General features: G+C 41.4%; 1 protein-coding gene across 9 annotated transcripts in view; it reads left to right on the top strand.

The window, feature by feature from the left end:
• scaf11 (SR-related CTD-associated factor 11) overlaps positions 1-26,729 on the top strand; it is a 73,020-nt gene that overhangs the window by 30,101 nt on the left and 16,190 nt on the right. For 4 of the 9 annotated variants that reach the window (XM_060914336.1, XM_060914334.1, XM_060914335.1 and 1 more), the window contains exons 1-4: positions 13,170-13,263; positions 16,074-16,210; positions 26,366-26,443; positions 26,579-26,658. In XM_060914336.1, the coding sequence (XP_060770319.1) occupies positions 13,185-13,263; positions 16,074-16,210; positions 26,366-26,443; positions 26,579-26,658 (374 nt within the window). In that variant the 5' untranslated portion in view covers positions 13,170-13,184. Of the gene's footprint in view, positions 1-8,874; positions 8,955-13,169; positions 13,264-16,073; positions 16,211-26,365; positions 26,444-26,578; positions 26,659-26,729 lie in introns of those variants that run through there. The other 5 variants (XM_060914337.1, XM_060914340.1, XM_060914339.1 and 2 more) reach the window with 4 other exon arrangements.

The raw sequence follows: 26,729 nt of genomic DNA, 5'->3' as shown, positions 1-26,729 counted from the left end.
GGTGCTGTTAATTGGTGGTTTCTGAGGCTGGTAACTCCAATAGATAGTTTTCACATGACATCACAGAGTCGGGGATTCCCTGGTGGCGGCCATCTTGGTGGGCTAGCTTACCGTACGGGTCACTGAGCACACATCGTAACGCGCGAGTACAAAGTCTTCAAAAGAACCCAAGCAGGCTATTTAAAGCTAGCAATGGTGCACACCTGTTGTATTCACGGCTGTCGTAATAGGTCAGATGATGAAGTCAAGCAGAGCTTTTATGGAATTCCCACTGTGTGGGAGCACGAAGGCGAGCAAACAAACAAACTCAGCATACAAAGGAGAAATCTATGGCTTGCGAGAATCAGCCTGAGCGGTGTGCAGCTTTCCGATTTAAACTGTTTTTTTTTCTCATCCTTATTTCCTGTTTCATGGACTGTAACGGATTTGCTTATTTAGTAATTTTAATACAGAATTTACTTTGAAATTATAATCAGACACTCCAACGCCCCCCCCTTTAAAAAAAAAAAAAAAAAATCGGATCTGCGCGATTCAGGCGGCATCCGCCAAAAGGCGCGCTGTGAATATATAAAGTTGTATATATCAGACAGCCTTTAAAGTTTGATGAAGTCAGTTTCAGGCTTTGGAGCAGGCTTTGGCAGTTTCAGGCTTTGGCAGCCCTGCATAGTCACTTGAAAATGCATCTTTGTCCACTTCGTAGGGGTCAATTCCCCCAATCAAGGCCAGTTTGGCTGCATACCGTTGTCGTGAGATGTCGTCTAATGTATCTATATACTTCTGTTTGCTTGATTTTGCCGTTGATCTTTATTTTAGAAAACTGACTATATAACTTCATAAATTCGTCAGAGATAACGTAGCCGGTAGTGGCGATGGTCCGTTTTGTTTGCCCACCAAGATGGCGGCTGGGGGGCGTTCCCCGGAATGCCGTGACGTCAGTGAAAACTATCTATACACGCATCCTCTGCAGGAGAGGCAAGTCTTGGTTTTCCTTTCCTGGGGTGGTCCTTATTACATTTACACGCATTTAGCAGATGCTCCTATCCAGAGCGATGTACCATCAAGGGCAAATACAGCCCCAATTACATACCGTATAACGGCACCCAAATTACGGGCTTGTCAAAAGGCCCAAAATGGAACATACAAAAATCGCCCAAATTAGAAGAAAAAATCCTGTTTCATAAGGGTGGAGAACCCAAAATATTTTTAAATTATTGTTAAATGTCATTTTTTTGGCATATATATTTCAATTTGTTGTTCAGTCGCTTCATAACATGAAATGCGTCTAGCGATTACCGTAAACCGTGTCTGAGTCTCTGACGTCTGAATGTCGTAAAATATACTTCCTTTTGTTTATGTTGTGAAATTCACAATGATTCATGATAACACGTGGCTGTCGGTTTGTGATACTGTTGATGGTATTGACCCATCCCACGTGACGTCACGACAAATGCGGCTGCCATTTTGGACATGAACTACCAGTAGTCTACCACAGCCAACAACGAGGAACGACGGCGAAGCATCGAAAGGAATATAGCCATCAAAGAAAGTTTTTACTTTCAGCAAGACTTCCATCATGCCATTATATTGTTGTGCACCTGGATGTAGTAGCCATCAACACAAGGCAAGATTTATCATTTTATCGGATCCCGACAGATGCTGACCGACGGAGAAGATGGATGGTCTCTAAAATATTGGCAAAATGATGTTTATTGACATAGCAATCGTGTGTAATGGGAAGCATTTTGTATATCCGAAGTGTTGTTTACATCAAAGATAAAATAAACCGATATGACAACGACTGCTGCTGCCAGGTTGGGGACACAAACTAGTAGAAAGAAAGTGTGCCAACACGCTTCCTTTGTGGTCGATTCTGCTTTAAGGTAAGATGCATTTAATTATTTGTCTGCTGTGGGTTTGGAATCAGTAGCCTGACCGATTCGTTCATGTTTGTGGTGCCATTTGTTTGTTGACGCGTGTTGAAATGGAAGATTAATTGTTGACATGATTTCCAGTGATGCTTTGGTGCTGCTGTGGATCAGATGTGTTGAGTAGCCTGACTTTTTTTTTTTTTTCTCTTGCGTGTGGTATCATCGTTGACGCGAGGTTGTTTTTTGAACATGCCAATGCGGACACGATTTCCCCTGATGAGTTATGACTTCAGACGCGATGCGTGTGTGGAGTCCGCATGATATGTGCGTAAGAGAGGCTTCTCGTGTGTTTGGAGATCCGCGCTCTGAGACAAGCGCAAGCACCCCCCCCAAGGGGAAAAAAGGGACCCCCCGAAAATATCGGCATAGTTCGAACACTGGGTTGGAGAAAGTAATGGCAAATAGTGAGTGCACAAACCATAGAAGGTAAACTGTACACAGCGCCAGGGCAGTGTGATGGTATGTCTACTTTTAGATTGTGTTAGCTTATCAATGAACACACTCGTCACTCGACGAGTTTCACGTCTTTACGACGGATACTTAAATGTGTGTTAGGTATTACTGTTGCAGTCTAAGCAGTCATTGTAGCAGCTAGATGAGCGAGAACCGAAAGGGTCTGTGCCATAAACCGTTATTTCTTCATGTCCAAAATGGCGGTCGCGTTTACGAAGGTCACGTGAGTGGGAAGGGTCAATAGATTGACAAGTGGTCGTCATGCCGGGTCGTGGTAGACCTAAGACAACTGGTAAATCACATAATAACAGCAGTTCATATATTCATGGAAAACGCACAATCGATGGCATTATTAAGTCTACAGGCGGGGGAATGGGGAGGTTTATAAATAAGTTTTACAGTACGTATTTGTTGCTAGAAAATATCTTGCGCACACATTTCTCTGTAGAAAATGATTTAATTCTAAGAGTAATAACTTTGTGTTGTTGAATGACTGTTATACTAATTATACTACTGGACCTATTATTATATGTAAAGACATACTACAAACTATTTTATGTGGTTATATTATATATTGATATCTTGTTTTATTTTAATTCATATATTGCTGAATTGACATTCTAGCTTTTTCGATATGTATCAATAGCTTAATTTAGACAGATACATGTCATATTTTTGATATTTTGATTGTTCTAGATCATTGTTTCACTGTTTGAGATTTTAAAGTTCTCTGCTGCCCAAACTCTTGTGCAAATAGATTATTACATATTGTTTCCCATTTTTCATGCATATAAAAAATTCATGAACTATTTTTCTTTATTTATTCAGAATGTTGGAGAAAACTTTTAACTTTTTAGATACAGCACTACTTTATACTTGCACATGATTATGTAATTTCTATTTTTATTGCTCGATATATTTATAATTGGTTAAAAAAAATTACTAAAAATCGATACGTCAAAAATTTTCGGCACGCTATGCGCGAAAATGGTAAAAAAAAAAAATTTTTGGCTCGCCATGGTGCCCAAATTAAAAACCTGTTTTTGCCCCTGACCATGAGCACACACACCCGTACATACCCAGTGTCTGGGGAGCAGTTGGGGGTTGGATGCCTTGTAGTCGGCCAGCCAACGGCAGCAAAAGTGCTTAAAAAAAAAAAAAAACTTTTGATGGCAAAGTCTTGTTAAAAGTTGGCAACCATGCTAGAAGTTAGCAGCATGGACTAAGGTTTCAGAATCACCCGGTTGCCAACATGGAACTTGACCTTTAAGGTCAAATTTGAAGGTCAAAAGGTCAAAAACAACGCATTTTATGGTTAGTCTTTTTTGGGGGCCTTATATTCATGGAATTCTTTTTCAGATGTTGGCAACCATGCTAGAAGTTATCAATAAAGTCTAAGGTTCCAGAATCTAGTGGTTGCCAAAATCATATTTCAAATTTAAGGTGAAATTTGAAGGTAAAAAAGTAAAATAAATAAATTAAATGGGTGGTTTGTCCGTTTTTGGGGGATCTATTTACATGCTATTCTTTTTTTAAAAGTTGGAAACTATATGCTAGAAGTCATCAGTAGGGTCTGAAGTTCCAGACTTCAGTGGTTGCCAAAGTCATATTTGTACTTTAATGTCAAATTTGTATTAGTATTCTTTGATCAGCCACTCTATGCCAAAGCAAAGGAAATCATGTGGGCTGCAGAAGAGTATGGCCAAGTCATCATCTTGCTCGGTGGGCTTCATATCACTTTCAACTTCCTTCGTGCAATAGGTCAGCACATGGAAAATGCCGGGCTAGAAGACGTGTGGGTGGAAGCAGACTTGTTTGGGCAAAATGCTGTGAAGTCAATGATGGAGGGAAAACACTATTACAGGGCTATTCAAGGACATATCTGGGCCTATGAAGCACTATGCCATATCAAGTTTGAGGCCTACTTGGACTGGCTACTTCAACAAAATCCAGAACTGCATCATGAAGTCACCATACACCGATCAGCAGTCTCAGTCATTTAGGCAACATGGGGCGAGAAGCCGGGATGAAAGCGTTGTAAATACTGTGACGGCATTCAGTGAGCTCCTTGATCGTCCTCAGTATGTGGAAAAAGCTGATGAGTTCCATGATAAGCTTAAGAAGGATCCCAACCATGCCTTCTAGTTGCAGTATCTACAGTTAGTGGAGATTCTTTTGTCCTTCATCCGGGCAAATCGTGATGGTGACTTGGCTACTTCATCTTGCTTCGTTTGAAGCAATGCTACCATGGCTGACCATCTATGACCATCTCAATTATGCACGGTGGGGTCCTGTCTACCTTGCTGACATGAAGGGGTTCCCAAAGACCGCACCAGATGTGTATGAAGAGTTCTTGGCTGGGAATTTTGTTGTTAAGTGGCACATTCAACCAAATTCTTGTAGATCAGGCTACCGAATGGGTGAAATAAGGTGTGCAAGTTGTCCAGTGGGATAATACGAATCACTAAGAATGACACGGCAAGAGATGGGTTTTGCACAACCTGGTCTGAGAGATCCCGGATTTCAGAGGACACAATGCAACTATTTGGTTTATACAATGAAGACAAAGAGGACAACTTCTCAACTAGGAAGGATGGTCTTCCATCTAAAAGGAAACGGGACTGGGATGCTGTAACAAAAAGGTCAGTTTCAGCGGTTTAGGGTGTTTTCAGAATGTATACATGAAGCCACAGACACTGTTACAAAGCTAAGGTCACTGACAACCAATGACATCGCCACAGATGAAGTAACCACAGACCTCCTGACTGCTGAAAGAAAAGGGATGGAGCTTGTGAAACAGAATGTAAAGGAGAGATTAATTGAGAAGACTGTGCCTTTCTTTGCTAGCCAGAAACGGCAGATGTCTAAGACTTTTGCAACACTATATGAAGTTCCTGTTCAGGACCAGAAGCAGAAAGCCAGCAATACAATCAAAGCAGACAGACAACTGATGCAGAGACTGTTCAATGCGGCACAAGCTGGGCATGCGGTCAATCTCCACAAAGTATTGGAGCATGAACTATCAGTTGTTCCACTTACTCTGGCAAACACAGGAAAAAAAAATGAACAGCACCCAAAAGTCTGCAATGCTTCCTCTGTTGACCAAGGATGTTGGTGTAGAGACAGTTAAAGGAAGACCAGAGACCACAGGAAAAACCTGCATTATCATAGATGGTCATGCATTGATTCAGTCACTGGGAAACCCATCCAAATGCAAGACATTTGGCAACTATGCAAACAACTTTGAAAAGAATGTGATGAAAGAGTTCAGTAGCAAAGTGTCCAGGATCGATGTTGTTTGACCAGTACAAACCCTTGTCTATCAAATCGGCTACAAGGAACAAAAGAGCTGGTCAAAAGAGATTGATTCGTAAGGTGATAGAGATGATCTTCAACTTCCCCATGTCTGGAAGAACTTCATTGCACTTGATGAGAACAAGGAGGACCTTGCAATGTTCCTTAGTGGCAGACTCACTAAAACAAGTGAGACAAGCAAAGAGATTGTTGTTGGTGGAAGCACCCCCAGTGGGTTTTCCACGACACGTGGAATTATTCCTGGTCTACAGGCAAACCATGAGGAGGCTGATACACGTATTATCCTGCATATGCTGGAAGCAATTAATGCTGGTTACAAGAACATCATTGTGAAGAACCGTGATACTGATGTCCTCCTTCTGCTTCTTCACTTCACTAGGGACCAAGTCTGCAAGGTGTGGATGATGAGTGGGACTTCCAAGGAACATGAGAGCTACCCAGTACACCTTATCAATGAGAGTCTACCTCAACAGATTGTGGAAAATGTACTTGGTTTCCATGCCCTAACTCGTTGTGATACTGTCTCCTCCTTTGCTGGACATGGGAAAAAGTCATGTTGGACTGTGTATCTGCAACACCCAGAACTTTTACATGGTGTTGGTCGGGATGGGCCTCAAGGAGACGTGGAGTTTTTGTGTCGTCTGTACAAAGCACCATGCTCATCTTCGGGTATTGACGGGGCTAGACATGACTTGTTTCAGAAAGGCAAAAAGGCAGTTGACGTTACCGCCAACGAGTGATGCATTGGCATTGCATCTTGCACGTGCAAATCATCAGGCAAAGGTATGGCTGCAGTCTGACAAGGTACATGTTAATGAAAGCCCTGAGGAGACAGGTGGTTGGAAAGTGGTAGACCAACACTTGATGGCTGTGTGTGGCAAAGGAAGCCTCCAGTTCCACATAGTTGCTTAGAACTGATAACATGTGGTTGTAGAACCAAGTGTCGTACACATGCCTGCAGTTGCCTGAAGAATGGACAGCCCTGTATACCTGCATGTGGTTGTGATGCAGATAGATGTTTAAACACTGCAGGGATGGAACACGATAAGGATGAGACAACCTTTTTGTAATAACAGCAACAATAAGTGCAACGTTACACAACTACTACAAATACATAAAATTGAAAATACTACAAAAATATTCAGTCTGTAATCACATTTGAATTCTTGCCTTGAAACAAAAACAGTCTGTTGACATGGTCTTGTTATTCAGTCACTGTAGAAAACGTTTTGTTATTCATACCACAATAATAATGGCCATATAAATTCTAAATATACATATTAATCCATATAATTCATCAATATATTTGAACTTCCTATCCCCCAGGTACTAATTATCCAATATCTATGGCAAACAATTTGTATTTTATGAAAGCACATCACAAAATTTAAAAAAAAAAAAACTATTTGACCTCGGTTGACCTTTTGACCTCTATATTACACCTTAAAGGTCAAGTTCCATGTTGGCAACTGGGTGATTCTGAAACCTTAGTCCATGCTGATAACTTCTGGCATGGTTGCCAACTTTTAACAAAAAATGCCATCTCAAGTTTTTTTTTTTTTTTTTTTTTTTTTAGGGTCTTGGCAGGCCGACTATAGACCCCTTTCACTGACGTCACCCGAAACCGGAAGTAAACAGACCCTGCGCCATTTTGGAAGACCAACAAACTCGTGATAAGGGGATAATAACGGCAGCGGTATGTGAACCCACGAGAATAAAGTGGAGTGGCAAACGACTTAAACAAATCTGAGCTGTTTTATTTATGATTTATTGGCCCAACAGTAGACTTGAAAGAAACCTGTGTGAGACTTGGCAAAAAACTGTGGATATAATGGATAAGTCTGTGCATGATCTGCGGACACTTTGAGGTAAGCAAACGCAAGAAATTCAGATTTAAAACATGCTAAAGTGGCCCCAAGTTGATAACTGTATGAGGAGCAAGCCTCCCAGACTTCTACAATTTAATAATAATAATAATTTAGGATGGTTTGGGGCTTGCTCGCTGCTGCCAGGTTGGTTGTTGAGTAGCCTGACTTTTTTTTTTTTTTTTTTTCCTTGTGTGTGGTATCATTGACGCGAGGTTGTTTTTTGAACATGCCAATGCGGACACGATTTCCCCTGATGAGTTATGACTTCAGACGCGATGCGTGTGTGGAGGTGTGGAGTCCACGTGATATGTGCGTAAGAGAGGCTTCTCATGTGTTTGGAGATCCGCGCTCTGAGACAAGCGCAAGCACACACACTCCCAAGGGAAAAAAGGGGCCCCCCGAAAATATCGGCATAGTTCGAACACTGAGTGTAGGCACTGGGTGTAAACAACAAATAGTTTACAATGTCTGGGTAGCAAACAGATGGCAGAATTGGTGTCCGGTCCTCCTTATGTTTCCATTCTCCCTTGCCGCGAGTCTTATCATATGGGTCAAACCCATCAATCACAGCCAGTTTCTGCACATACCGTGCCCTTTCTGCAGCTGGTTATGTACTCACATAACCCGAATTATCATCCATCGTGTCACTTTTCTCTCGCTCGTACTTTGTTTTATATTGTGAGTGCATATACTTGGTCTTCCAATATGGCGCCTAACAAAATCTCGCGGCGCGGTGACGTCATGTGAAAGGGGTCTATTGCTCAGGGCCACTTCAGCCATGGATTTTTCCTGCTGGCCCAAGAAATCGAACCGACGACCCTATGGGGCCAAGGCTGCTTCGCTAACCTTTAGACCGTGCCCGTTTCATCAGTGTTTGATGGTTTGATAGCAACGGCACTTGAAGGTGCATTGAGGTTCTCCGGGTGACTACCTCGTATGTCGAGCATGTATAGCATATTTGACAAAGTTGACTTGACTCATGAAGCTGGTTAAGATAATGCTAATAGTGTGTGAAGCGTCATCAAGGTAAACGCTGGCTACTTTGAAGAATCTAAAATACGAAACAATTTGGGTTGTTTTAACACATTTTTGTCTTCAGTATTCTTCACGTGTGGTGTGTGTGTAAATAATATGAACTGTTTAACTGATGGCATTAATCAGTTAATTTTTTTTTTGTCAACAGTTAATTATGAACATCCCTGTAGTGCATATCTTTTTAATTAAAGATCCCTAACTTCATGTTGTGAAATTATTCTCAATTTACTGACTTCTACATTCATTCAGATGAAAGACCTATAATGATGAGGTAGATTTCTCGCCCTTACAGACTTACCCAAGACCGGCAGTGGTGGACACACTGAACCAAAGATGCCTACATGTCCCAGAAATGGTGAGTGTGTCTTATCTGCAAGTGTGGAGTGCATCCCCCCCCCCCCCCCCCCCCGTAACAGATTGGAGTCCCATGGCGTTCCCAAGATAAGTCTCCAGGCCCACTGTGACCCTGACCATGATAAAGCCAGTTCCTAAACATAAGTAAAGGAATGCTTTCTCTCTCTCCCCCCCCCCCCCCCTTTTTTTTTTTTAATTCTGAAGTAAGAAGCATGATGCCAAAATAAGAATATTTGAGCATGTAATGTTGATTTAAAAGACCGAGTGTTCAAAATAAAGTAAGAATGAATCTACTTATGATCTATGAAACTGTTGTAAGACATGTCATCAAGTAGTAATTTGAGTGCAGGTGATGGAAACAAGCTCCTGTCCGTTAATTCCTTTTTATCATGTGCCTAAATCATCCCAAATGAACTTCCTATACAGTCAGGTCCACAAATATTTGGATTTCAGTTATTGTTGAGATGGAGTGAAGTAATGAATATGAGCTCAAAGGACAGACCTTCAGCTTTGGCTTGGTTTGTTGCTGGGTTTCACGTGCCGTCACATCCGCCTCATTAGTTATTCAAAACTTTAGCTGGTGGTCTACCAAAGCTCAGTTGACAAAGCATTTGTACAGAGAAGATGCCTTGCTTGCATGAAAAATGCCTTACGCTTGCGCTGTTTTAGGTTGTTCGAATCGATCAAACCGTGAAACTGATGCGTTTCTTCAGGGTTTGCGGTGAACTAATAAAAAAGGGTGAACAAACACAGGATTTCACAAAGAGACATCGAGAAAGGTGGCTTTTGAACCTCTCACTGAAATCGAAGGGAGCCGATTCAAAGCATGCTCGAGTTTGCAGTGATCACTTGGTGAAAGGTTTGTATCTCCCTCTCAGCTATGGCCTTAGTGTTTTCCAAGTGCTTTCTTGCTATGTGTCGTTACTTATTTATTTTTAAAATATATAGTCACAAAGCGCTAAAGTCCCCAGCTGTTTGTTCGTTTACTCCTCACTCCTCGCAAAGTCCATATGCATGAAGGTCGCAACCAAATTCTTCCCCAGCCGTACAGTTACAATGCACCGGGATCACTTCTCCGTCTTGTTTAACGAAGATCCAGGTCTTTAAAGGGGTTTCTGATTATCTTTGTGAATGATTTACCTGAGAGATAAGAGCCAACACAAGTGAGAATCAAGCGAGCTGTTTGTTTACACTTCAACTTGCAGTGCTTTGTTGTAAAGATGCAAACGAAAAGCTTTAAAAAAAAAAAAAGACCTTACACGGGCAAAAACAATCCAGGATTAATTCGGCAGCGACTTGTTACCGAGGTCCTTTACCCAGCCACATATATATATATATATATATATTTAAAGAAAAAAAGTTGTAAGCCTCCATACTCTTCCACACTTTCATCTGTTTTGCGGTGTAGAAAGACGTCTGCAACACCAGATAGTTCGAGATGTCGGGGAACTCGACTGAAGGGTAGTTTTTGAAATTGTATGACATCCTTCTTTCCCAGACCGTGGAGTTCGATTCCATTGCACATAGCAACCTTCTGAATGCATCTAAAGTGAGCAGTGGCTTCTAGATTACGAGCATACTCTAAGTTATCACTCGTTGTTTGCACTACGGCAGCCGTTTAGACCACCAGCTATTTCACTTCCGGTAAAACTGCTAAGAAAAGTCACGTGACTGACTGAAACCCAGCAATTAACATCCAACTCTGGTGAATGGTGTAGGGATTGCAGTACTTTTTTTTAATACATGGTTGTCCCCCCCCCCGTAAGAGACCAAAAGTAATTGTACAGTTAGCTGCTCAGCTGTTCTGTGGCCAGGTATGTGAGATCTCCCTTGTTTCACTTACAGGTAAACAGACAAAAGGTTTAGCCTTGATTTAAATGTGGCACTTGAATTTGGAATCTGCTGCTGTTAACCCTCCTCTACAACATCTAAAGGATCCGTCCTTTTCTTACCACCTACTCCGCTCCTGGTCCAAGCACCAATCCTCTCCCACTTGGACTACTGCAGATCTCTTTGCTGGGTTTCCAGCTTCTGCCATCAGATCCCTGCAGCTCGCCTGGTCTACAACCTCCCTTGCACTGGCTACCTGTTGCAGCTCGTATCAAATTTAAGACTTTGGTGCTAGCTTACCAGGCAGTCAAGGGGCTAGGTCCAGCATACCTCCAGAGTCTGACCTGCCCCTACACGCCAGCCAGATCCCTACACTTCACTACTACTGGTTGTCTGGCCCCTCCTCCTCTCCACTCGTGCCCACTGTCCTGGTTCCCTGTTGGTGGAATGACCTTCCTATCGAGGTCAGAACTGCTGACTCCCTGACCACCTTCAAGCGCAGACTGAAGACTCCCCTCTTCAGACCGCACCTCTCCCCTTCTTCCTTGCCTGTGGTGTAACTGAGTTTCAGTCTTGCCCAACCCAGGCTGTGTACAGTCACACCTGGGGTTAGCCATTTGAGCTCTCTCTTTAGCTGTACATCATATGGTTGGTTTGTTTCCTTGGCTGTTTGAGTATTGATGCACAGAGTATTATTGATCAACAGAATATTACACGAAGTATTGTCACTTGTTCAGTTGGCACTTGGACTTTTTTTGTCTAGAAGTTCAGCATTTCTGTACCTGACTTTTGCACTTGTTGGCTGTCACTCTGGATAAGCGTGTCTGCTAAATGTAATATGAAGTCCAAAGAGCTGCCAGTGAAGCAAACCATCATTAGACTGAAAACGCAAAACGAATCCATCAAGGAGAGCAAAACCATGAGTTGTGACTAAATCTGCTATTTAGTACATTCTTAAAAAGGAGCACCAAAAGCCCTGAAAGGATTCATTCCCTAGTGAAGGAAGTAAAAAGCTCTTCCCAATGGTCATCCAGATGAACACTCTCGAGGAGGCAAGTGTCTTTGTGTCCAGTCAGAAATCAAGAGAAGACTTGACCAGAGGAAATAACTGGTGCCTGTACAGTTCTGGAACAGTATCCTATGGACAGAAGAGACAAAGACCAACTTTTGTGACCGAATGATGGGAAGAGAAGTGTATGAAGAGGGAAAGAAGCTGCTTCTGATCTGAAGTGTACCACCTCATGTTATGGCATGTACAGTTGCCAACAAAACTGATTCTCTTCTGTTTACTGGTGATGAGACTGCTGCCACAAGCAGCACGAGGAATTCTGAATTGTTTAGAGCTGTAGTATATCTGCTCCCATTCAGCCAAATACTTCAAAGATGGCACTTCCCAGTGCAGATGGACAATAACCTGAACCAGATTTTGAAAGCAACCTAAAACTTTAAGGCACAGAAGTGGAATGTTCAAGTCCTTCACCTAAACTGTGTCCAGCTCGGGCTTGTAGTACTCAAGTCCAACATGTGCCCTAATTTTAAGGACTCGTGACCTTGACTTGGACTTGAGCACCGATGACTCAGACTTGTAAATTGGAGACAAGGGGACTTGTTGTGGGTTTTTTTTTTTTTTATATATGCCATAATAATTTGGCATAAGATATTTATATCTACATTAATTTTTATACTAATTTTGTGCAAGAGAATGCACAGTCACCTGTTCATATGTCATGTTCAGGAACAAACTACCGTATTTTCTGGACTATAAGCCGCTACTTTTTTCCTAGGTTTTGAACCATGCAGCTTATACAAAGGTGCGGCTATTCTGTGGATTTTTCTTCCACCGCTAGGGGCGCTCTAACCGGAAGTAGAATCAAAAATAAGATAGATGAAAAATCAATGCAAAGAAGAATTAGCAGATCTTTAGCAGATAGAACACGCACGACAAATTACTAACTGGTAATTATTTTCAAATCCAGCGAAGATGATTAAAGTGACTTGTGGTTTCAAACACAGGAGAAATGAAGGTAAATAAATACCGGTTATTTTCTCTTGGTTCTGTTCCGTTTTAATCAGCAAAGTTGCTGCCGTGTTAAAAGGCACTGTTCGGAAAGAATCTGTTCAGGTACATACATGTACATTTACAGTACAAAATCGTTCTGTACATGCAGTAAATATCTAAATTTTCAACATAGATATCTGTGGCTTATAGCCCGGTGCGGCTTGTATATCTTTTTTTTTTTAATTTAAAAAAAAAAAAAAAAAGAGCGGATGCGGCTTATATACAGGTGCGCTCTATAGTCCAGAAAATACGGTAACGTTAATGGTGCTAAAATGCCTGGAGAGAACATCCCTAGGATTGTCCGCTTTGCTTGTACAGACTTCTCGTGCAGTGGGGGAAAAAATGCACTGCTATGTGTTCCATATGCAGAAGAACTATCGAGGAGACGACGGGGACAACCTCAAACTTCAATCGTCATTTGGTAAGACTCCACGCAGAGAAGGAAGTGACGCGCTATGTTCATTGCTCTGTTGATAGCGGGGCTTGCTGAGCGATTAACTAGCTGGTGTTAACCTCTCATGTTATTTGCCCTGTTGATAGTGGGTGGGGCTTGCTGAGCGATGAACAAGCTTTTTATCTGTAGCCTATTAACTAAAACGAGGCAGTAACATTAGTCCAACACAGTAGCAGAAACGCTTTCAAATAAAGACAGCAACAGCTACCGTCTTGTTCTCTGACCCGACTGGCGAGTTTCTTTAATGACTCGGACTTGAACACTGGGGACTCGAAACTGGACTCGGACTCAAGCAGTGCGTTTACATGCACATAGAGAAAATCGAATTTCTGCCGTTGCTCGTCTGAAATCGAAGTTCTAAATGGCATGTAAACACCTTAGCTAGGCTGAAATTGAACCGAACTTGATTTCTCGTAATTGAGCTACACGACCTAGATTATGCGATTTTTGCCGAGCTACTTTGTGCATGTAAACCCTATCGAGCTACGGAGTTGAGCTACTTACTTCAGCACTGCCCCTTCCGGAAGTGACGAGTGACGAGACCACAAGCGGGAAACACAACAGCCTCGGTCGGAAAAAAAAAAACAGCCTCGGTCGGCATGACACTTCACCTTAGCCGCCCACTTTATTAGGAACACTTCTGTTCGTACATACAAACTACAAACACTCGTAGAGTTTATTTTATTTTTAAAAGGGACGGTGTACAAATTAAACATTATCCTTGTGGTAAGGACAGATGTCTGTACCAGGTTATAGCAGTACATGCTAATTTCCGCCTGTAGTCCCTTTGTTTATACTCTTGAATAACTCTTCTTCATGACGACAACTGGAAGTGTACCAACACGATGGGGCGTGTAGCGCCACCTGTGGCTCGGGTGCACAATGCACCTCACTCAATGGCTCGATTTCACAGTATGCATGTAGGATTGGATTTCTCTGGCACCCCTGCTGGGACCCTTTGCTCGATTACCGACAGCAGCTCGATTTGGATGTGCATGTAAACGCACTGAAGGTTTAGTGACTCGACTGCAGCACTGGTCCAACTGAGCTGAGCATTTCACTTGCTTAAGACAAAACACCTCAAGAACAAGCAGGAAGTGACGACAGCTGCAGTAAAGGCCTGGGAAGAACTTCTTTTTTTTTTCCTCCCTCCCCCTCCTTTTCTTTTTAAGGCCATTGAATTAACTGTTTTTCAATGTCACCTGCATGTAGTAATGGGAGCTATATTTATAGTCGTTATTTATGAATATAGGTGACTTTCTGTGCTGAATGAATCCATGTTTTAATATGAAGGTGTTGAAAATAATTAATTTGCAAAATACTGAAAATAAAGACTACCAAATGAATTTGGTATGCTTTTAAGAATTGTTGTAATGGACGTGTGTATCAGTTACCAAACTAGATATGAATGAATGTGTTTGTAAATTTGTTACACCAGAGCATTTACCGTATTTTCCGGACTATACGTCGCTCCGGAGTTTAAGTCGCATCAGCCAAAAAATGCATTACGAAGATGAATAAAACATATATACGTTGCACCGGACTACAAGTTGCACTTTTATGAAGGGTTATTCTATTCATAGAATCTGTGATTCTATCTGATAAGCGGCGCGTGGTTACTGCGCGACTGCATTGTTTTTTAATAAACGAACAGCTGAGCAGTGGTAACGCGCCCTTTGCCCTGTAAGTAGCCTAGTCTGATTTATTTTAAATATCTACTCCTATCTTTAATACTATCACTATCGTTATTACTAATAGCCTATATTATTATTATTATTATTATTATTATAACTAATATTAGTAGCCTATTACTGATGCATTAATCAGTTTGCTTTTAGAATATTTTTACCGGTAGGGCTTATTATCGCCCCATGGCTCTTTCATCTGTGTTATTAAAGCTGTAGTCATCATCGAGGAGTGTCATTCTTCATTTTTGTCGAATTTTATTTCATCAAATCAGAGGCCAAGTAGGCTATAGGTGTATCATCTCCAAAGACAGGTACGGTAGTAAAAACAACTGTCTAGTGAAAAAACAAAACAACAACCGCTGCTCAGAGAAAAAAACAGGCAGAAAGCTACATAGCGCCTTCTCGCGGTGAAAAACAAAACATATATACGTTGCACCAGAGTATAAGTCGCATGGCCAGCCAAACCATGAAAAAAAAGTGCGACTTATAGTCCGAAAAATACGGTACTCAAGAAATTTGGATCACATTTATGAAAATCTTTTTGTTGAGAGAATGGCTGTATGCTGTGAGCACTCAGGAATGTGTGCAGGAGACTCGCTAATGTAAACCTCGACTGATCGGCTTCAAATAATATATAGTTTTTTTTTGTTTGTTTGTTTTTTTTAAAAGCTAATTTTATCTATGCTTCAGATTATGCGGTCATGTTTAAGTAGTTTTGTATCAAGTACACACTGCTCTGTGAGAGTCACATTGTTTTGTGGGGGTCACTAAATGTACATGAGCTGTGGGATGAATGTTAAAGCTGTCATCAAATACATGATTATTTAAAAAAAAAATCCTCAACGAAAATTTCACCCAAGAGTGAGCAAAAACAGGTAAAATGGTCCCCCCCAGAGTTACTGTTGCGAGCTGCTTTAAGGTTTTTTAACAGAATACAGTTCTAGAAAACAGTTTAAGCACGAGTTAGTCTGTACTTGACTTCATTGGTGGATGATTTGTTAAAGGAAGTCAGTTTTTATGTTCTGATAAGAATAATAACGACTTTTGTGTGCGTGAACAGGACTAACATTTTGTGCTGTGTGGTTTTAGGTGTGGAGGATGTGTCGGAGGATGAGGAGAGCCAGCTCTGCCCCATCTGTCTGAACCCCCCGAGGCCTGTAGAGCGCGCTGTACCAGACACCTGCAACCACGTCTACTGTCTCGGCTGCATCCTGCGCTGGGCTCAGGTCTGCTGTTCTCCTCTACAGTCACAAAACGCACTGCTTCAACAACTGCAGTCAAATATTCACACCCTCTGAGCCACATCATCACTACGTTCACACTGCAAGGCTTAATGCTCATTTCCGATTTTTTTGTGAGGTCGTTCACATTAACAAATATATGCGACTTGTATGTGATCCTCAGTATGAACGAAAAGCGACCTAAAAGTGTTCCGCATGCGCATTGCAGGATACGACGACGTCACATGCAGTGAGCATGGCCAGTGTTTACGGAAGTAACCTAAAGTTTCCTGTGTATGACAGTAGCCAGCATGGAGTACCTGGCGATGATGCAGTTGTTGTTGCGATGGAGCCAGAACATGCACAATAGCCTGATGTTAAGGAGGAGGTTGAGAAGGAAGAGGGCAAGGGTTTTGGCTCAGGCGTTCTGCGGGGTAGTGACTGCAACCTCCGTTCAAAGGAACGTGTGGGTGCGGAGTCGCATTGATGTCATGCACCATGTTGTTGTAACTTTTTTTGAGAGACCCGCCGCCTACTTCAGCGCAGAATAGTGACGTTTGTGGCTTGTTGATGACGTGTAAGTCGGATGAATGCGACCTGGCGGTTCAGACTGAAGTCGCATATGAAAAGAGCGGATAGGAATCGGAATTAGGACCACATATCCAAACGGCCTGGGTCGGATTTGAAAAACTCGGATCCGTGTCGTTCATATTGTCAATAAAAGATCGGATACAGGTCACATATGGGCGAAAAAATCGGATTTGAGTCACTTCAGCCTGCAGTGTGAACATAGTGCATGTCTTTGTGATATGAATTCGACTCAGGACTCACTTCTGTGAGTTTGTGGAGAATGCCAGCCTGAACGCCTCAGGGTCTGGAGCATTGGTTTGACTTCTGTGCTTTTGTTGCACTGGTTTAGTGAATTATACTGTTCACATGCCCAAGATGATTAGTGATTTGCCTTGAGTCTTTTTTTTTTTTTTTTTTTAATACAACAATTTTCATTACAAATTATATTGCTGAGACAAACGAGTGAAAAGTTGAATCTTTGGAATATTAACGTGACTTTCAGAGTTTCTTACTATCTGCTAAGTCCTCTTTCTACTTTAATGACACTGTGCACTCGAGCTGCATGGACTCCGCAGGGTTGTGGAAAACCTGGTGATCCATTTTAGATCAAATCCATCGGTGGTGTTCGATCATGCGCTTCAGTATTAGACAGGAGGAAATTGTGACCAGCTGTACAAAGCAGTTAGCATGCACAAAGTCTCATCCTGCTTACATTTAAGTAGAGACCTAGAAATAGTGCAGAGTCTTGAGTATTAAATATGCAACATATAAAATATATATATATATATTTTTTTGCTTTGTTTTCAAGATTTCAAAATTCTAAAACCGGTTTGTTTTTCATTTTAAATAAAAGGAAAACCCTGCAGATTTTCAGTGCGGTCTCAGACTTTTGGATCCCACTGTGTATCTAATGAAGGTCACACATTTATTTATTTAAAAACCCGTGCTGCCTCTGTACATCACAGTACATTTTGGTCCGAAAATTTCAGACTAAATGGTCATTTTCTGGCACTGAACACTTTAAACAAACATGTGGCTAGGTTAACATGTTAGACAGTAAAGATGCTGACCTGTTCATTTTGTTGTAAATAATGTCAAGCTTCATTGTGGCTCAGCTTTTTTATATAAATTTTTTTTTTTTAAATTATTATTAGTAGTAGTGTGGTGGCCGGTGAGGGCCTTTCTGTGTGGAGTTTGCATGTTCTCCCCGTGGGTTTCCTCCGGGTGCTCCGGTTTCCCCCACAGTCCAAAGACATGCAGGTTAGGTTAACTGGTGACTCTAAATTGAGCGTAGGTGTGAATGTGAGTGTGAATGGTTGGTTGTCTGTGTGTCAGCCCTGTGATGACCTGGCGACTTGTCCAGGGTGTACCCCGCCTTTCGCCCGTAGTCAGCTGGGATAGGGTCGCAGGCAAGCTGGAGCCTGTAGAACAGGATAAAGCGGCTACAGATAATGAGATGAATGAGTAGTAGTAGTAATGATGCCAGTACTATGAATAATGCCACCAATATTAATAACTTTTTTTAAATTACTTCTTGGTGTAATATATTGCCTACTTTCAAGCCATTTTTAAACTTGCTTATGCTGACTTCCTGCCCCCCATTGTTTTTTTTAGTATCTATCTTTATGCCATGTTTGCTAGGCAGCCTGAAACTGATAGAAATTTAGTGTTTGGCTTTAGCTTTGATGAATACTTAACCCTTTCATTCCCAGTGTTCCCACTTATGGCCAGTCAATTTAAGGATGTTACGAAAATGTACATTAAAAAAAAAAAGTTATCAAATCACTTGAGGCCAGATTAATGAAATTTAATTATGCATGAGGAAATCAATTAATTGTGATAAATCTGAGTACTTTGTGTCTATATAATAAGAAAATCCCACGTTAGCTTGAAGATATGAAGTTTCTTCTCATATTGGGAAAAACTCACATTTTTCATGCGAAATACATCACGGATCTGAGTGATTTTGTATTTAAAATAATATCGGCTGGCTTTGAGTGGTGTATCAGATGTATTCCATTCAGCTAGCATGATCCTGAACAAGTTGAAGACGAGTTCAATATCATGCTAGCTGAATGGAATATATCTGGACCATGAAAAAAGAGGATTATTATTATTATTATTATTATACACGTCAAGTCAAATTTATTTGTATAGCACTTTTAACAATAAACATTGTCGCAAAGCAGCTTTACAGAATTTGAACGACTTAAAACATGAGCTAATTTTATCCCTAATCTATCCCCAATGAGCAAGCCTGTGGCGACGGTGGCAAGGAAAAACTCCCTCAGACGACACGAGGAAGAAACCTCGAGAGGAACCAGACTCAAAAGGGAACCCATCCTCATTTGGGCAACAACAGACATGACTATAACATTAACAGTTTTAACATGAAGTCAGTTTCGTTGATGTTATAAACTCTTCACTGATGGAAACTTGAGTGTAAAACTGTTCATGACAACTGCAGTCCTAAAGTTAGCAAGTCAACTGTAGTCCTCAGCCACAAAAGCATTACTGTAGGAGTCCAGAGTGTCCTCCAAGTGTGACTTTCAACTGTCCACATGGGGACATCCTCGACAGGAGCGATGCGATGAGACTCCAGCCAGACACAGGGCACCAGGATGGCTCAAGCAGGTCTGAGGAGCAGAAGAGGTCAGCATCTCGATCCCAGGACCAACATGTAACTCAGAGGGACAGATTTTGGGGGGGGGAGAAAACACAGGTTGTTAGGTGTGCCCTAAAAATGACACCAGTATTAAGTCTGTGTGGTAGGCTCACAGAGACGAGAGTCTTGACATCAGGCGTAATACACAACAATGGCATGTTAATATGGTAAAATATATCATGACCTGCTCTGGCTGGATGCTTGATTGGGTGATGGGAGCATACTCCTCAGCAATGATGGGATGCAGATGGGACCCTTAGGGCTGGCCAAGACAATTCAGTTACATTTCACCGGGTCTGGGACATGCAACAGAATGTCTGATGGCCGATTCCCTGCAGGCTACAAGAGCCAGTCGAAGTCTCCACCCTCTTCACCAAAAGATTTCCTGTTGACTCCATGTAACTCAGAGGGACAGATTTGGGGGGAGGGAGAGAAAACACAGGTTGTTGGGTATGCCCGATTTCACCTGAATAAGTAGGAACAGTATACATATTGCACCGAGTCCAAGCAGGGACTCCGGCAACTAACTATGACAGCATAACTAAAAGGGGAGAGCCATAAGGTAACACAGGCATGAGGGAGCCCCGGGACATAAAGCAGCCAGCCACTACACCGTCAACAAACTCGAGTGAGCAAGCGAGTGGGGACTGACAGCATCCATACATCCCAGTTTACCGAAGCACTCTATGTCTGAGGACCCTCCAGATCTACTCCTTTACCTCATAAACACCATTAACAAAAGGCTTGACTAAGCAGATATGTTTTCAGCCTAGACTTAAACGCTGAGACTGTGTCTGATTCCCAAACATTACTTGGAAGGCTGTTCCATAACTGTGGGGCTTTGTAAGAAAAGGCTCTGCCCCCTGATGTAGCCTTCACTATACGAGGTACCAGCAGATAGCCTGCACCTTTTGATCTAAGTAGGCGTGGCGGGTCATAGAGGAGCAGAAGTTCACTCAGGTACTGTGGTGCGAGACCATTCAGTGCTTTAAAGGTCAATAGTAGTATTTTATAATCAATACGAAATCTGATTGGGAGCCAATGCAGTGCGGATAAGACAGGGGTGATGTGGTCATATTTTCTAGTTCTAGTAAGGACTCTTGCTGCTGCATTTTGAACTAACTGGAGCTTGTTTATGCACTTATTGGAACATCCAGACAGTAAGGCATTACAATAATCCAACCTGGAGGTAACGAAAGCATGGACTAATTTTTCCATGTCATGTAGTGACATTAAATTTCTTATCTTAGCAATATTTCTGAGATGAAAGAAAGCTATCCGGGTGATGTTATCAATGTGAGTTTCGAATGAAAGACTGGGGTCAATAATCACTCCGAGGTCTTTTACTGCTGCATGTGAAGAAACAGAAAGGCCATCCAGAGTCACTGTGTGATCAGAAAACTTACTTCTAGCTGCATGTGGTCCTAGTACAAGTACTTCAGTCTTGTCAGAGTTAAGCAGAAGGAAATTAAGCATCCAGTGTCTAATGTCCTTAACACGTTCCTCAATTCTATTAAGCTGGTGTCTCTCATCTGGTTTTGCAGAAACATACAACTGTGTGTCATCAGCATGACAGTGGAAACTAATACAATGTTTACGAATTACACTACCGTTCAAAAGTTTGGGGTCACTTTGAAATGTCCTTATTTTTGAAAGAAAAGCACTGTTCTTTTCAATGATCACTTTAAACTAATCAGAAATGCACTCTATACATTGCTAATGTGGTAAATGACTATTCTAGCTGCAAATGTGTGGTTTTTGGTGCAATATCTCCATAGGTGTATAGAGGCCCATTTCCAGCAACTCTCACTCCAGTGTTCTAATGGTACAATGTGTTTGCTCATTGCCTCAGAAGGCTAATGGATGATTAGAAAACCCTTGTACAATCATGTTAGCACAGCTGAAAACAGTTGAGCTCTTTAGAGAAGCTATAAAACTGACCTTCCTTTGAGCAGATTGAGTTTCTGGAGCATCACATTTGTGGGGTCGATTAAATGCTCAAAATGGCCAGAAAACTGTCTCGACTATATTTTCTATTCATTTTACAACTTATGGTGGTAAATAAAAGTGTGACTTTTCATGGAAAACACACAATTGTCTGGGTGACCCCAAACTTTTGAACGGTAGTGTAATATCACCCAGATATATATATATATATATATATATATATATATATATATATATATATATATATATATATAAAATGAGAGAGAGAGAAAAAAGCAGTGGACCCAAGACAGAACCTTGTGGAACACCAAACTTTACCTCAGTACGTCTTGAAATATCACCATTTATATCAACATACTGATAACAATCAGTTAAATAAGAGCTGAGCCAGGAGAGGGCCGTTCCCTTAACTCCCACAACATTTTCTAGTCTCTCCAGAAGAATGGAATGATCATTGGTATCAAATCCTGCACTAAGGTCAAGCAACACAAGCAGCGAGACACAGCCCTGATCAGACGCCAACAGTAGATTGTTTACTACTTTAACCAAAGCTGTCTCTGTGCTATGATGAGGTCTAAATCCTGACTGATACATTTCATGGATGTTATTCCTATGTAAATATGAGCATAACTGCTGTGCCATAGCTTTTTCAAGGATCTTGGAGATAAAGGGGAGGTTTGATATTGGCCTATAATTGGACAGCTGACAAGGATCAAGGTCAGGTTTTTTAATCAGGGGTTTGACAACTGCTAGTTTAAAGGATTTGGGTACATAGCCAATTGTGAGAGAAGAATTTTATTATTTTTAGAAGCGGTTCAGTTACTTCAGGTATTATCTGTTTTAAATAGACGTGTAGGTAAAGGATATCAGCATATCCCTTCATATCAGCATTCTTGGCCAACACGCGCTAACCTGCAACTCGGTGCTGTTAGCGTGGCAGTCCAGTTGCCTTCTAGTCAGTGTAATGCTAGCGCATGTATAGCTGTGTAATTTACTTGGTTACTTTTAAAAGCTACATCGACAGCTACATGCAGTAGAGCGACCTGGCAGCCAAAATTCTCTCAATCTTCCGCTTTTAATGAAGCAAACCTTACAGCCATGTTTGTTTACAAACAGTCACTCACTAGCATGGAAGTTTTATGTCTCCAATGTGTCTCTCTTCCAGTTTTTCGATGTCCATTGGTATGTTGTTTTTTTTTTCTCCCCTTTTTTTTTTTTTTTTCCTCTTGTAAATATACGTGAAGAATATCTAATGAAGTTTTGGTAGCTTCAGTTTCCAGTTTTATTTAGTGCTTAAACCTAGCACTGGATTAGCCTTGTCTTCTGTCATCGGGCTGACAAAGAAATGATTGTGCGCATGTGCAGCAGAAAAGTTGTCATTGTATCTTTGCATGAGCTCTGATGTGACGTTGTGTTGTCTTGACACCGTACAATATTATAACAATATTGCACGCTCCTTCTCCATTGGTGAGAGTGGTGTAATATATGGAGGGTAAGCAATATGATAATATTGTATGCCATCAATAAACTCACTAGAAGGGAATAGAATACATGTTTTTATTTCATGGAAAAAGTGGCCTGTATGTACAACCCCGATTCCAGAAAAGTTGGGACAAAGTACAAATTGCAAATAAACGGAATGCAATAATTTACAAATCTCAAAAACTGATATTGTATTCACAATAGAACATAGACAACATATCAAATGTCGAAAGTGAGACATTTTGAAATTTCATGCCAAATATTGGCTCATTTGAAATTTCATGACAGCAACACATCTCAAAGTTGGGACAGGGTTTAATAAGAGGCTGGAAAAGTTAAAGGTACAAAAAAGGAACAGCTGGAGGACCAAATTGCAACTCATTAGGTCAATTGGCAATAGGTCATTAACATGACTGGGTATAAAAAGAGCATCTTGGAGTGGCAGCGGCTCTCAGAAGTAAAGATGGGAAGAGGATCACCAATCCCCCTAATTCTGCGCCCACAAATAGTGGAGCAATATCAGAAAGGAGTTCGACAGGGTCAAATTGCAAAGAGTTTGAACATATCATCATCTACAGTGCATAATATCATCAAAAGATTCAGACAATCTGGAAGAATCTCTGTGCGTAAGGGTCAAGGCCGGAAAACCATACTGGGCGCCCGTGATCTTCGGGCCCTTAGACGGCACTGCATCACATACAGGCATGCTTCTGTATTGGAAATCACAAAATGGGCTCAGGAATATTTCCAGAGAACATTATCTGTGAACACAATTCACCGTGCCATCCGCCGTTGCCAGCTAAAACTCTATAGTTCAAAGAAGAAGCCGTATCTAAACATGATCCAGAAGCGCAGACGTCTTCTCTGGGCCAAGGCTCATTTAAAATGGACTGTGGCAAAGTGGAAAACTGTTCTGTGGTCAGACGAATCAAAATTTGAAGTTCTTTATGGAAATCAGGGACGCCGTGTCATTCGGACTAAAGAGGGAGGACTACCCGAGTTGTTATCAGTGCTCAGTTCAGAAGCCTGCATCTCTGATGGTATGGGGTTGCATTAGTGCGTGTGGCATGGGCAGCTTACACATCTGGAAAGACACCATCAATGCTGAAAGGTATATCCAGGTTCTAGAGCAACATATGCTCCCATCTAGACGACGTCTCTTTCAGGGAAGACCTTGCATTTTCCAACATGACAATGCCAAACCACATACTGCATCAATTACAGCATCATGGCTGCATAGAAGAAGGGTCCGGGTACTGAACTGGCCAGCCTGCAGTCCAGATCTTTCACCCATAGAAAACATTTGGCGCATCATAAAACGCAAGATACGACAAAAAAGACCTGAGACAGTTGAGCAACTAGAATCCTACATTAGTCAAGAATGGGTTAACATTCCTATCCCTAAACTTGAGCAACTTGTCTCCTCAGTCCCCAGACGTTTACAGATTGTTGTAAAGAGAAAAGGGGATGTCTCACAGTGGTAAACATGGCCTTGTCCCAACTTTTTTGAGATGTGTTGTTGTCATGAAATTTAAAATCACCTAATTTTTCTCTTTAAATGATACATTTTCTCAGTTTAAACATTTGATATGTCATCTATGTTCTATTCTGAATAAAATATGGAATTTTGAAAATTCCACATCATTGCATTCCGTTTTTATTTACAATTTGTACTTTGTCCCAACTTTTTTGGAATCTGGGTTGTATAATATTGGCTGGTGTTGAGTGCTAGATCAGATATATTCCATTCAGCAATATGCCATGGAAAAAAAAGCCATTCTTATTATCATGCACACTGTCTGCATATCGGCATTCATGTAGGCCAACGCGGGCTTGCGTGCGAGTTGGCGCTGTCAGTGCAGCAGTGAAGTCCCCTTCCAGCCAGTGTAGCGTTCAGCAGTAGTGTTAGCGAATGCTAATAAAGTGGTCAAGACGACAGTGCTATCGAGAGCAAGTAGCACAGGCTAAGATTTCTGTCTCCAGAATCTTTTTTTTTTTCCCTCAGACTTAAGTATTCATTTCCTGATGCAATTTACTTTTCTTTTATAAAAATCAACATTGACAACTACACACAACAGAGCAACCTGGCAGCCAAAATTCTCTCAATCTTCCATGTTTAATGACGCAAGCCTCGCAGCCATGTTTGCTCACAAATTGTCAGTCACTCGCTAACGTGGAAGCTTTACATCTCCGACGTGTGTCTTCCAGTTTTTCGATGTCTTATGTTTTTCTCTTGTAAATGTGTGTGAAGAATATCTAATTAAGTTTTGGTAGCCTTTCCGGTGTTCAACGCGTCTTTCCCTTTCCCAAAGAACACAGAAATGGTTCTGCACAGCAGAAAAGTTTCTCATTAGATATTTGCATGAGCTCCGACGTGTGACCTTGTGTTGCCTTGATAATGTGCAATATCAGAACGATATTGCACGCTCATTCTCCATTGGGTAGAATGAGGTAATGCATACAAGATAAGCGATATGCTAACGGTATTGCGTACTATAGAAGCAAATAAATGAAGCCCTCTAAAAGGGAATAGAACACCGTTTTTATTCCATCAAAAAAGTGTCCTGTATGTATAATAATTCCTGATATTTCACTCTGATGTCATTCCCAGTGTTTTTCCGCTGACTAGACACATGTTGTCAAAATGGCAAACCGGTTCAAAATTAAAATTCTTTTGATTTAACACTTGTGTGAATGTGTCCATATAATGTAAAGAACGTTACACAGTGGCACAAAGATATGACGTTTATCTACTCGTTGAAAAATGCTACTCGTTTGCTTCGTTCAGTCGTGATGTATCCATTCAAAGGTAAACTTCAGATCTTCGCACCACCATGTAATGTACTCTATTTATGCCATGGTTTTGGATCTCCATGTCCCGGATGTAGCGCATATGAAAAATACGAGTGGCGTATTTCCCAGTAAAACATATTTCATTGTCCATTATAAAATTTTATATACATGAATTTTTAAAGCGCTTTAATCCGAAGTGGGCTGCCCACCTCCCCAGGTCCCGTTCTTTAGTGGGAGACTGTTTTAACGGTGCTCGTTTTCAAATATATGTTGAATGAGACGCATCATTCACAGGAATTTATGGCCCCCTCAGCTCCTTGGCCAGTTTTCAGGATTTTTCAAAATTATGCAGTGGGTGGAGTTTGGCTCGGAGTTTGGGGGGGGGTTGAAGTTTATACTTTGTTTCTTCATGCAGCTATGCAGTCTTTTTTTTGGGGGGGGGTTGTCTGCTTTAATTTATTTGCTTCTTGCTCCTGGTGTGAATATACTCCTTAATGCTGGCGTGGCACTAAACTTAAGCCCACCTAACATTTATTGATGATAGTTTTTGCCACGCCGAGCGTTATCTGATAATGCAGTCGAACCAGTGCTGATTGTTTCCTGTGTTTTGTGTAGGGTTCTCCCTCCCCCCAATTGAACATTACAATGCTAATAACATCCGTTACTTATCTTAATGCTCCTGCTGTGTGTTTGTTGTGACGCAGATGCTGCAGATCTGTCCGGTGGACCGCAGGCCTTTCAGCTCAGTCTGTACACAGGACCCTCTTCTGGGATATATCGAGGTCAAGACATGTTTCTTTCTCTTTCTTGCTCTCTTCTGTCTCTCTATCTATCGATCTATCTCTTGTCAATCCAAGCATTTTGAAATCTTGCTCTCTTACTGCTTATGACCTAATGGACACACACTGTGTCTACAGATTCCTCTAAAAGCATCCAGCACATCGGACACTTCTGTATGTAACTCTAAAGACAATGAAGCACTGGAAAGCTTTTCAATGTAGGTGTTAATATTTTTATTATTTTTCCCTCCATTCATTGACTTTTTTTTATTTTTATTTTTTTCCGTTA

Source organism: Neoarius graeffei, chromosome 2 (genome assembly GCF_027579695.1).
Source record: "Neoarius graeffei isolate fNeoGra1 chromosome 2, fNeoGra1.pri, whole genome shotgun sequence".
NCBI classification, from domain to species: Eukaryota; Metazoa; Chordata; class Actinopteri; order Siluriformes; family Ariidae; genus Neoarius; species Neoarius graeffei.
This window is presented reverse-complemented; position numbering and strand designations above follow the sequence as displayed.